Source organism: Neoarius graeffei, chromosome 3 (genome assembly GCF_027579695.1).
Source record: "Neoarius graeffei isolate fNeoGra1 chromosome 3, fNeoGra1.pri, whole genome shotgun sequence".
Classification (NCBI taxonomy): domain Eukaryota; kingdom Metazoa; phylum Chordata; class Actinopteri; order Siluriformes; family Ariidae; genus Neoarius; species Neoarius graeffei.
Window position 1 is genome coordinate 75,157,402 of NC_083571.1, and position 13,789 is coordinate 75,171,190.

A 13,789-nucleotide genomic window follows, 5' to 3' on the forward strand; every position below is an offset into this window, starting at 1 on the left:
CCCCGGTCTGCCACTCCAGAGGCACTGTCCCCAACCACCACACGATGTTGCAGAGGCGTGTCAGCCAAGACAGCCCCACACCATCCAGAGACTTGAGACACTCAGGGCAGACCTCATCCGCCCCCAGTGCCTTGCCACTGAGGAGCTTGCAAACCACCTCTGTGACTTCAGCTTGGGTAATGGACGAGTCCACCTCTGAGTCATCAGCCTCCGCTTCCTCAATGGAAGACGTGACTGTGGGATTGAGGAGATCTTCGAAGTATTCCTTCCACTGCCCGACAATATCCCCAGTCGAGGTCAACAGCTCCCCACCTGCACTGCAAACAGTGTTGGCAGAGTACTGCTTCCCCCTCCTGAGGCGCCGGATGGTTTGCCAGAATTTCTTCGAGGCCGACCGAAAGTCCTCCTCCATGGCCTCACCGAACTCCTCCCAGTTCCGAGTTTTTGCCTCCGCAACTGCCCGAGCTGCGGCACGCCTGGCCTGCTGATACCAGTCAGCTGCCTCAGGAGTCCCGGAGGCCAACATGGCCCGATAGGACTCCTTCTTCAGCTTGACGGCATCCCTTACTGCCGGTGTCCACCACCGGGTTCGGGGATTGCTGCCACGACAGGCACTGGAGACCTTGCAGCCACAGCTCCAAACAGCCACGTCGACAATGGCGGCAGAGAACATGGTCCACTCAGACTCCATGTACCCCACCTCCCTCGGAAACTGGGAGAAGCTCTCCTGGAGGTGGGAGTTAAAGACCTCCCCGACAGAGTGCTCAGCCAGACGTTCAGACCCTCACCATATGTTTGGGCTTGCCAGGTCTGTCCGGCTTCCTCCTCCGCCAGCGGATCCAACACACCACCAGGTTTATATAAATTTTATTTATACATCTCACAGGTGAAATGTCCAGCCACAACCTTTGACCTGGCAATTTGTGCTGCAGTGGGGTCATAGCTCCAAGCTGGCCTGTCATCCGGGAGCTGCCCGAACCCTGGCACTCATCCAGCAGAGCTTCTGGTGGCCATCCATCAAGAAAGATGTTCAGGAGTTTGTGGCAGCCTGTGACACATGCTCCCTGAACAAGACAGCCAATCAACTCCTTGCTGGCTTGCTAAGACCCCTCCCAACTCCGCATTGACCTTGGTCTCACAACGCCCTGGACTTCGTCACAGGACTCCCCAACTCAGGTGGCAACACGTACTACAACCCCGATTCCAAAAAAGTTGGGACAAAGTACAAATTGTAAATAAAAATGGAATGCAATGATGTGGAAGTTTCCAAATTCCATATTTTATTCAGAATAGAACATAGATGGCATATCAAATGTTTAAACTGAGAAAATGTATCATTTAAAGAGAAAAATTAGGTGATTTTAAATTTCATGACAACACTTCTCAAAAAAAGTTGGGACAAGGCCATGTTTACCACTGTGAGACATCCCCTTTTCTCTTTACAACAGTCTGTAAACGTCTGGGGACTGAGGAGACAAGTTGCTCAAGTTTAGGGATAGGAATGTTAACCCATCCTTGTCTGATGTAGGATTCTAGTTGCTCAACTGTCTTGGGTCTTTTTTGTCGTATCTTCAGTTTTATGATGCGCCAAATGTTTTCTATGGGTGAAAGATCTGGACTGCAGGCTGGCCAGTTCAGTACTTTACTTTGTTTATTTGACAGGGACAATGCACAACATACAATTGAGCCAGATTATAGCCACAAGGCTAATTTTCATCTGTAGTCCCTGGACAGGAATTGATGTTAAAAAAAAAAATATATATATATATATATATATATATATATATATATATATATATATGACAACAAAACATGTTATAGGTGGGGACTATGTGCAGATATAGGCCTACTATATATTGCAGTGACAAGTACATAGTTAAAATAAACTAAAGGAAACAAAAAACATAATATATGATAAAATAAACACAAAAACACAAGATCAATGACTAAAAATGTCTACAATGCTGCCCTGCTTTTAGCCATTTCTTAAGACCTAATTTAAAAGTACTGAGTGTGGTGCTTTGCCTGATACTAACAGGAATACTATTCCATAGCCCTGATGTTTTTACTGAGAAAGCACTTTGGCCAAAAGTAGAATGTCTAAACACACTTATACAGTCCCCTCTAGATGACGCTCTTGTAGTCCTTGTATTATTTGTGGGTCTGCACAGACTCACAAATTGCTTAAGGGGAGGTGAAGCAAGATCATTTATAATTTTAAAAAATAAACAGCAATTTAAAAAGAAAATAAAACTGTCCAAACTAAATAAACCATACTTCTGTATGATAGTACAGTGATGGTAGGTGTTGGATTCTTTGTCCAGAATATTCAGTGCCTGTTTATAGGATGTGTATTAGTGACATGGCAGTTGCATTTGCTTGAGACCAGGTGGTCAAGCAATATGAAATGTGTATTAAAATCATAGAATGAAAATAAAGTTTGGCTGCCTCTGTAGTCATCTGATTCCTTATTACCTTAAAATTGAGGAGATTCCTTTTAACTCGACCATTAACCTTTTTAATATGTTTTTTAAAAGTTAGATGAGAGTCAACAATGACCCCTAAATATTTAAAATCGTCTACTACATTGAGCTTTTCTCCTTTAACAAATATCTCCGGCTCTTGAGTAATGTTTTTACGTGAAGAGAAGTACATACAAACAGTTTTTGACGTATTCAGTGTCAGACAAGAGTAATCTAGCCAGTCAACTATTTTGCTCAATGCTCCATTGAGTTTGTATGCCGCTTGTTGTTTTGTTTTTGCATAGACATATCACCGTGTCATCAGCATACATTTGGATGTTAACATCAGGGCAAACTAAGGGAAGATCATTTATATATATACTGAACAATAGAGGGCCTAGGATTGAACCCTGAGGCACCCCTATTGAACAGGCATTTTCAGTGGAGAGTGTGTCATTTATTCTAGTGCAATTCTTCCTTCTTGATAGGTATGATGTAAACCACTTAATCGTGTCAGCTGAGATGTTACGTGAAGACAGTTTAGAAACTAAAACATTGTGGTTTACGGTATCAAAGGCTTTCTTCAAATCCAGAAAAATTGCTCCAACTACTCCACCCTTGTCTACCTTGGATTTCAATTCTTCCACAAAGTAGCAAAGAGCAGTATCTGTGGAGTGATTTGTTCTGAACCCAAATTGCATCACATGCAGTGGAGCGTGGCACAAATTAAGATGGGTGGTGAGTTGTTGTACGACAACCCTCTCAACTACCTTGGAGATAATAGGGAGTATACTTATGGGCCTATAATTTGCCACGTCAGTAGTCTCCCCAGCTTTGAAAATAGGTATTATCACAGCTTTTTTCCAAGCATCAGGAAACAGACACTCATTAATGGACATATTTACCAGGTGTGTAATGGGTTTGCAAAGTGCGTGTGCATTATTCTTAAACAGGGAGGAATCAAAACCATATACATCTTGAGCCTTAGATCCTTTAAGATGAGTTAAAATTGTGTTTATCTCTTCTTCATTTATTTCTTGAAGATTAAAAACTGGGTATTCATAGTTAGGTGGGGAGATAAGCACATTCCTATGACCAAAAGTTGTTGCTAATTGTTCAACAGACTCCTTAAAAAAGGTGTTAAAAGCCAGTGCAATTTCGCTGTCATCTCTTGAAATATTTCCATTAATGTTTAACTCTAGCGGCTGGTTTCCTTTTGTTACTTTCCTTGACATTGTATTTAGGTGTTTCCATATTTGTTGGCCATTACCTCTTGCCTGGTTAATAAGATCAATAAAAAAAGTTTGCTTTAGATTTACAGAGCATCCTTATTACTTTATTCCTCAGTCCTTTAAATATCCTATAAATCACTATCCAATTTACTTTTTATGGCAGTTTTAAGTGCATGATCCCTTTTCCTCATAAGGCTCCATAACTTCATTTAACCATGGTAAATTGGATTTTTTATGTCCATGTGTACATTTCTTCATGAATTTATCTTTCACACCTCCAATAATGTTTAAGAAAAGTGTGCACTTTTCATTTAGAGGCCTGTCATCATATTTAAAATCAGACCAATCTAATAGTTTTAATTGTTCCTCGAACAGTTGCATATCCTTCTTTAGTATTCTGTATATCTTTTTATTTTCATGTTTGTAGATAAACCTTTTCTTTGTTAGTTTTCGACACACCAACACTAGATTGTGGTCTGAAATACCAGTGATAAAAAGTTATATGATGTAGTGATTCTCTCTGGTCGATTACAGAATATCAGATCAATCTGTGTATTGGAACAGCCTGTAATTCTAGTCGGCCCATTAACCATTTGGGAAAGATTGTATTTGCCAGTGATATCTTTAAGTTTTTTCCTGTCTGATTTACTAGACCAGTTTATATTGAAATCACCAAGTATCATAAATTCCTTCCCAGTGTGTTCAAGGTTTGATACAAGTTATTTAAATTCATCATAAAAAGAATTGCTTGATGATGGTGGTCGATATAGACAGACAATTATAAACGACATGTTCTCGGACAACGAGACAGATACAGCGATGCATTCAAAGTTTACAGTCAGCTCATATCGAGTGCTTCGAAAGCAATCCTTAATGTATAGTAGTAGGCCGCCGCCTCTTCCAGTCTGTCTATCTTGTCTATAAATGTTATATCCTGGCACGGCATAAACAGAGTCTGGTGAATTCGGCATTAACCATGTTTCGGATAGACCTAAAAAATCCAGATTAGAGTCTGACAAGAGTTTGTAAATTTCATCAGTCTTGGATATAATACTCCGAACATTCAGATGCCCTCCCAAAAGTCCCATCGGCTTGACGCGAGGATTCCAGAGGATCTTCGCATGATTTACGGTTTGAATAGAGAGACAGTCACATCTTTGTTGCAACTTCAGATGGAGAGTATTGCAAGATCCTACTGGTTTCTTTGGTTTCATTTGTGTATTCCATGCCGCTTGATCCAGAGAGGATATATCCACTGAAGTAGGCCCAGGGTTGAGCTGGATATCCCCAGCGAGGAGTAGCATGAAGGCCAGGTAGGACAAATGTTTGTATGGGTAATGCCGCTTCCATCGGTGGCTTGCGCTTGTTGTTTTAGTTGATTTAGCTAACGACATGACTGCACGTTTATTAATGGCTGAGTAAATTATATGATGTCCAAAAGTTATTGTCGCGGCAGAACAGGAGGTAGATAAGCCTGCGTGTTCCCATTGTTGTGGACACCAGCAGGCACGAGCTGATAGCATCAACAACGCAGCGATGTAGACACCAAGAGTCATTAATTCACGCTTCATGCTTAATTTTTGCCGATGTTCAAAAAAAAAAAAAGTCTTAAAAGTGACCTACTCCAGCCGGAGTTTGATCAAAGTTAAATCGAAATTTAAATAAAACCATATAGGCAAAGACAACGCAGCTCCTGTCGCACTGCGCACCTGCCTTCCCTGGACCCTTCTTCTACGCAGCCATGATGCTGTAACCGATGCAGTATGTAGTTTGGCATTGTCATGTTGGAAAATGCAAGGTCTTCCCTGAAAGAGACGTCATCTGGATGGGAGCATATGTTGCTCTAGAACCTGGATATACCTTTCAGCATTGATGGTGTCTTTCCAGATGTGTAAGCTGCCCATGCCACACGCACTAATGCAACCCCATACCATCAGAGATGCAGGCTTCTGAACTGAGCGCTGATAACAACTTGGGTCGTCCTTTTCCTCTTTAGTCTGAATGACATGGCGTCCCTGATTTCCATAAAGAACTTCAAATTTTGATTCGTCTGACCACAGAACAGTTTTCCACTTTGCCACAGTCCATTTTAAATGAGCCTTGGCCCAGAGAAGACGTCTGCGCTTCTGGATCATGTTTAGATACAGCTTCTAGAGCCCTGCACTCCCGTGGGAGTCCCGCGGGACCCGCCACAAAGCAGTGCGGCGCGGGACAAATTTTGAAAGCTCATTGCAGGCACGCACGCGGGCGGTGATAAGCTGCAGTCCCGCTAACTAAAAATATGTTTGAAATAAAATTTATAAATTATTAATTTATGTCTATCAGCAGTGGTTGCGTTAGACTTTTTCATTGTCCGTCATTTTGACGGACAGGGTTGTAAAAATTCCGTCATTGTCCATTATTATCTGTCATTTTATTTTAACTTTTAAATGACAATGTATATAGGCTAGAAATGCTATATATTTAATAACTTGTGTTTTCATGGACTCATTTTCATTTAAAAATTAATTCACAGAACAAGCTTGTATTATTTAATCATTTATTTATGCATTTATGATGCAAAAAGATGAACAGAGATTCTGACGTTCGGTCACTTGTGAACCCATTTTCCCTCCGCTAAAAACATTGCGGCTGCTGTGCCTTAACGGGCACATGAACAATGTTATTTTACAACGTAGCAAGACAATTGCAGTTAAAATATGAACAGTCCACTACAACGATTTAAGTGACAATCTAATTTGATCTGTTTGCGTGAGCTCAAACCTTCCTTCTGGCCTGCATGGATTTAAATTGGGAGCTCGCTTGTGCATAATCAAAGTCGTCAATGGAGACTGCTGCCGAGGCAATTGTCATTAAATTTTGCGTCTTTGCCTCGGACAGACGACTTCTCATTGACGTTTTAATTTTATTCTGAAGGCTGAACCCGCGCTCTGCTGCGACACTGGAGACTGGAATAACCAGCGCCACTTCAGCCAAAGTTCTGAAGTCAGGAAACATTTCTCCCAGGGAAGTGATCAGAAGCCGGCAAGAGCCTCTGAAAGTTGGATTTCCCGACCCTGCTAGTACTCTCTTCATAGGGAGGAAATCCTGCAGCATGCGGTCTTTCTGCACCAGTGGTGCAGCTGCACCCCGCGGAGCCTGGAACCTGACACGGAAGGTCTTAAATAAAACGAAGTTATGTTTAAATGTTAGTTTGTCTACCCGTGCGCTCATTAAAATGATAGTTTAGCAGATATTCGAGCAGTGATGTTCCTAAGCTTCCTAAGCTTGCTGGGGAAGAATACAATAAATCGACATTTGTTTCATTTTAAAAACAAGAAAACAACTAGCCTAAATGAGCGCTATTGCATTAAGACGTATAGGCAGGGAAACGACACAAACAACCCAATGCATCTCTTTTTTTAATAGCAAAAATGACGTGTCTTCTGCAGAGAAGGGAAACATTAATACATCTCACTGTGCTAGTGGTTAGAAAAGTCAGAGCGCGGTCAGGAGCGCGATGGGGAGAAGAGCCTTGCGCAGTGGCTACAATGTATACATGAGTAGCCTATGCACTGAACATCAAGACTGCCGCAACGTCGGCTCAGATTGAAAGTGACGGCAGTGAAAACTATGTATACTGTATGTAAGAAAACTCTGCCACAACTTGCCAATCATTCCAATTGTGTGTTTCATTATGTTTTATTATTGTTATTAGGCTATTATTGTTATTGGTAATGGTAACGGTAAACATCCGTCAAAATGACCGACGGCCTTCAGATTTTTCCGTCATAGCTAAAAAAAATCCGTCAATGACGGACAATTGTCGGTTAACGCGACCTATGTCTATCAGATATAATTTGTGCTGGATATTTTATTTGGCATTAATAAAAACATTTTAAGATGCCTAAATTTGCAGAGAGAGTCAGATTGCCAGATTGAGTGAGGAATGGCATCTTAAACTTGTCATTGATCACCCTAACAGGAAATCCTTTGATCACTCTAATGACTCGCAGTTCACACCCAGCTAGCAAGAGAACCATGAGTGAAGTGATTTACTGCTTGCATTAGTCTACAACTTTAATCAGAGAGACAGGTTACACAGTGACGGTAGGCTTGACTCAATGCTATCCCAGAAATCCTTCCTGTAATATGCAAATTTGGCTGTCCAATCAGAGGCGGCCAAATTTGCATATTACAGGAAGGATTTCTGGGATAGCATTGAGTCAAGCTTACCGTCACTGTGTAACCTGTCTCTCTGATTAAAGTTGTAGACTAACTCAAGCAGTAAATTAATTCACTTCTCTTACTAGCTCTGCTTTGCAATGAAAAAAAAAATAGAGCACCATTGGTACAAAGCAAGCCCATTCACTTTTTTATGCTGATCAGAGAATTACAATGGTTTCTCATGTGATAAAAATTTGCGATTTCAGAAACAAGGTAAACAATAACAAACGTGAACGTGAGCTGTAGATATTTATGCTCAAATCCACTCAAAGTAGGGGGCGGGGCACCTCAAGACAAGAACTTTCCTGAGAAATAACGCGAACGTCTGCATCATGCGGGATTTGCGGGCGGGAGTGGGACCAAATATGGCAGGCGTGGGAGGGAGCGGGACTGAAAATCATAATTCTTTGCGGGCGCGGGCAGGAGTGGGACTGCACAATGCGGGCAGGAGCGGGTCTGAAAAATCCGACCCGCGCAGACCTCTAACGGCTTCTTCTTTGAACTATAGAGTTTTAGCTGGCAACAGCGGCTGGCACGGTGAATTGTGTTCACAGATTATGTTCTCTGGAAATATTCCTGAGCCCATTTTGTGATTTCCAATACAGAAGCATGCCTGTATGTGATGCAGTGCCGTCTAAGGGCCCGAAGATCACGGGCACCCGATATGGTTTTCCGGCCTTGACCCTTACGCACAGAGATTCTTCCAGATTCTCTGAATCTTTTGATATTATGCACTGTAGATGATATGTTCAAACTCTGCAATTTTACACTGTCGAACTCCTTTCTGATATTGCTCCACTATTTGTCGGCGCAGAATTAGGGGGATTGGTGATCCTCTTCCCATCTTTACTTCTGAGAGCCACTGCCACTCCAAGATGCTCTTTTTATACCCAGTCATGTTAATGACCTATTGCCAATTGACCTAATGAGTTGCAATTTGGTCCTCCAGCTGTTCCTTTTTTGTACCTTTAACTTTTCCAGCCTCTTAGGCCAAGTTTACATTAGACCGTATCTGTCTCGTTTTCTTCGCAGATGCACTGTCCGTTTACATTAAAACGCCTGGAAACGCCGGGAAACGGGAATCCGCCAGGGTCCACGTATTCAATCTAGATCGTGTCTGGTCCGGTGCTGTGTAAACATTGAGAATACACAGATACGCTGTGCTGAGCTCTAGCTGGCGTCGTCATTGGACAACGTCACTGTGACATCCACCTTCCTGATTCGCTGGCGTTGGTCATGTGACGCGACTGCTGAAAAACGGCGCGGACTTCCGCCTTGTATCACCTTTCATTAAAGAGTATAAAAGTATGAAAACACTGCAAATACTGATGCAAATACTGCCCATTGTGTAGTTATGATTGTCTTTAGGCTTGCCATCCTTCCACTTGCAAGCGGTAAGTGACGTGCATGCCCGACATGCACTGAGATCACATACACAGCGGCTCAGTCCCAAATCACTGCTTGTGTGCTTCACTCGCGTGCTCTGTGGGCTGCGCAGGGCCGGAGTGCGCACCCTCCAGAGGGCACTCGCTGTTCAGGGCGGAGTGATTTGGAGCGCAGGATGCCTGCGGAGCCAAGCGTATCCGTGTATTGGCGTTGCTGTGTGCACGCGAATCGTGTATTGGCGTTGCTGTGTGCACACTAATCGTTTTAAAAACGTTAATCTGATGATCCGCTGATACGGTCTAATGTAAACCCCACCTTATTGCCCCTGTCCCAACTTTTTTGAGATGTGTTGCTGTCATGAAATTTCAAATGAGCCAATATTTGGCATGACATTTCAAAATGTCTCACTTTCGACATTTGATATGTTGTCTATGTTCTATTGTGAATACAATATCAGTTTTTGAGATTTGTAAATTATTGCATTCCGTTTTTATTTACAATTTGTACTTTGTCCCAACGTTTTTGGAATCGGGGTTGTATATCCTCACTGTTATTGACCGTTTCTCTAAGACCGTTCATTTCATCCCTCTGCCCAAGCTCCCCTCTGCCAAAGAAACTGCTTAACTACTCATCCAGCACATTTTCCATCCAAATGGACTGCCCACTGACATCGTTTCTGACCGGGGTCCTCAGTTCACTGCGCAATTCTGGAGGGCCTTCTGCAAACTCATCGGGGCCACCTGTAGTCTCTCCTCAGGAAACATGTGGTTGGTTGAAGAGAGCAACTGGACTTGCTTGAAGATTCTTGAAAACGTTCCACCTCTCATCCTAAAGGCTTCCTCAGTTCTGTCTGATTAATAGGGAGTATCCAGTATTTATCCTCTCATGGATCATCATAGAATCAGAATGCTGATGGCTGCATTGTAGGTGGCTGATAAAGATGTCATAGACACCCACCTCTGTTCAATGATGGTCGTTCCAGGTAGACAAAAAATGAACGATCCTCTCTGGCTAAGATGTCTGCCAGTTTTCTTCAAGCAAGTCCAGTTGCTCTCTTCAACCAACCACAGATTACTATGTACCTGGATAACTGAGATTCTTCGCAGATATGTTTCTACGCACTTTGGGATGAGATCCCTTCGACTGGTGCGGGAGTATGAGAGGACTTCCAGAAAACTGCTTTCAAGAGGTACACAAAGCGCGCATGTCAACGTTAAATGTCTGAATTGTGGTGAGTGTGTTTACCCCACTCTCCATCCTCATCGATACGCATGCTCCCTGGGTCGTTACTCATCACTGTCGGAGTCTGAAGGCTCGATGGATCCTCGAGGTTCAACAACAACTCTTTCGACATACTTCCTTGAATACATCAGTAACACGTATAACTCGGAGAATCAGAATTAAACCCGTTTAAAATCGCTGATTATCTACGATATTTCAGAGCACTTCAAAACACTTCCGGTTAGTAAAACGATCCCCACTACGTACACGTCTGACTTAAGAGTATATCTACGGGTGCCTAAGAGGGTCATGCGGTATAAGCGATCGCGCACGCGAAAACACTTTGACGCCGCAAGGTGGCAGCAAAACCCAGTGATGGGATTTCTAAACTTTCTGATTGGCCAAGTGTATGGAATCAATTTTGTGCCAAAATGTTCATACAATACTTTTGAAATATCAAACAAAAACGACAAATCAAAATACAAAAAAGTAAATTTTTTTTAGACTGGCAAACAAATTATTCATGTAATCGTGCAAAATATCAGTCCATTACTCTTCAGAAACCTTTTATTTTTGTTCCGCGTCTTTCTCAGTTTTGCTTGACATAATTTATTTTGGTTGCGATTCCAGCTTTCTCGTTTGCGCTCCCTGACTTTTTGCTTGCAGTTTTGGCACAAACTTCACGTGTGGGTGGGCTGTCCAGGAATGCATTCCTGGCAGAAAACCACCAATGTTAATACCAAACCCACGGGCGCAGATGGGGGGGGAGACGGGGGGATTCGTCCCACCCAGATTTAAATTCACCTTGTTCGGTCCCCCCCACTTATAGGGAGGAAAAAACGTCTATGCTGTCTTTCTTTGCATAAGGCAAACCTCATGGAAAAATCAAAAGACTAATTACCATTTGGTTTATTGAGGTGCACAGCAGTACATACATAGTTGCAACTGCGCAGACTGCACAGGTTGCGAGCTCGAGCTTGGTTGCTATGGTTACCCACAACAAGTTTGACAGGCATATCGGGGACAGCTCCTCCTAGTTCAGGACCCCAACACGGCATGATGAAGGGTGCCAAAAGGCAGAAAACGATTGCATCGTTTAAAAAAAAACAAAAAAAACGACTGTAAGTAAACTGTGCCTTACTTTATCATATCACCTTGCAATTTTTTGATAGTCTGTTCAAAGTAATGTCGTAGTGAAAGTAAAATCGTACGGAGTAGAGATGCCTTTCTGGTAGCCTCCTTCTTTCGATGGTAGCCTGTAGATACAGTGCTCAGAAGGCAGTTTTAATGTTTAATCTGGCGTTCCCTGCCATAATTTCAGTGAGCATATTGTTTCATAAGGAAACTTTGCGAAGAGTTGTTGACTGACTGCCGCTCACGCAACACACAGGCATAGTTAGAAAGTCAGTATGCACTGGTTTACACTTTACACACACACACGTAGCCCAGCCTCTCGCTATGTTTAACAGTTGGAACTTAGCGGTTTTAAAACTAGTTTTGCAGTTTTGCAATTTCTGTGCGTGATGATAATGTGTAAACTTTGGATTTCCATAGGCTATGTTAAAATGTTATCATTGTCCTGGCCTGCAGGTAGTTCCTGGTGATGGCAGTGAGGGAGGTGAAATAACATGTATACACACTACCGTTCAAAAGTTTGGGGTCACCCAGACAATTTTGTGTTTTCCATGAAAAGTCACACTTTTATTTACCACCATAAGTTGTAAAATGAATAGAAAATATAGTCAAGACATTTTTCTGGCCATTTTGGATCGACCCCACAAATGTGATGCTCCAGAAACTCAATCTGCTCAAAGGAAGGTCAGTTTTATAGCTTCTCTAAAGAGCTAAACTGTTTTCAGCTGTGCTAACATGATTGTACAAGGGTTTTCTAATCATCCATTAGTCTTCTGAGGCAATGAGCAAACACATTGTACCATTAGAACACTGGAGTGAGAGTTGCTGGAAATGGGCCTCTATACACCTAGGGAGATATTGCACCAAAAACCAGACATTTGCAGCTAGAATAGTCATTTACCACATTAGCAATGTATAGAGTGGATTTCTGATTAGTTTAAAGTGATCTTCATTGAAAAGAACAGTGCTTTTCTTTCAAAAATAAGGAAATTTCAAAGTGACCCCAAACTTTTGAACGGTAGTATACACACACACACGCACGCACACATACATGCATACACAAAATGGAATCATTTGCTGACAGCTCAGTCCCCCCCCAGTTCAAAAATCCTATCTGCGCCCCTGACCAAACCTACACCCTTGCACAACCGTCTCTAAAGTTTACACAGAATGGTGCAAATAATAACCCTTTTCCACCAACACAGTGCCAAAGCCGGGGCCTGATCTAAAACCGGTTCCAAGCATTTTTACCAAAAAATAAATAAATACTAGTGCTGGTGCAGGGTGGCACGGTGGTGTAGTGGTTAGCACTGTCTCCTCACAGCAAGAAGGTCCTGGGTTCGAGCCCAGCGGCCGACAGGGGCCTTTCTGTGTGGAGTTTGCATGTTCTCCCCATGTCTGCGTGGGTTTCCTCCGGGTGCTCTGGTTTCCCCCACAGTCCAAAGACATGCAGGTTAGGCTAATTGGTGGCTCTAAGTTGACCGTAGGTGTGAATGTGAGTGCGAATGGTTGTCTGTGTCTATGTGTCAGCCCTGTGATGACCTGGTGACTTGTCCAGGGTGTACCCCACCTCTCACCCATAGTCAGCTGGGATAGGCTCCAGCTTGCCTGCGACCCTATAGGACAGGATAAGCGGCTACAGATAATGGATGGATGGATAGTGCTGGTGCCAAAAAGCATGGTCCCTCACATTTGCTGGTCCCAAAGTTGGAACTGCCGATGTCAGTGGCTAAGGGAGGGACTACTGCAAGAAATTCACTGCCATTTGAAGAAAACATCAGTGAAATCAGAAATCACTACACGCAGGCAACCTTCAAATGCAAGATGTAATAACTTTACAAATAAATTTATAAAAAAGCAAGCAAAGCAGATGCATTCTGTCCATCATGATTTTTTTTCCACATATGTTCCCCTGGAATTATGAAGGAATCTCAACCTGGTCAACTTTTATACATCAGTTATCATTTGCTTTCATATCCAAGTTCAGTTTAACTGACTTTCATTTTGATTGTAATTTTTATGGACTGTGATATATTTATTTTTTCTAAGTTAGGTTCATTTTCATTCATCTTTTTGTATCAAATCATATTAAAAAAATGTAACTTACAGTATTTCTGTTGTTGTTCTATTGGGCACTGTTTTTTTAAT

At 42.4% G+C, this 13,789-nt stretch overlaps 1 protein-coding gene across 1 annotated transcript in view; it reads right to left on the bottom strand.

Moving 5' to 3' along the window:
• atf6 (activating transcription factor 6) overlaps positions 1-10,775 on the bottom strand; it is a 139,797-nt gene extending 129,022 nt beyond the window's left edge. The window contains exon 1 of the mRNA XM_060917325.1: positions 10,532-10,775. Within this exon, the coding sequence (XP_060773308.1) occupies positions 10,532-10,640 (109 nt within the window). The 5' untranslated portion in view covers positions 10,641-10,775. The remainder of the gene's footprint in view (positions 1-10,531) is intronic.
• Between the last annotated feature and the right edge of the window lie 3,014 nt (positions 10,776-13,789).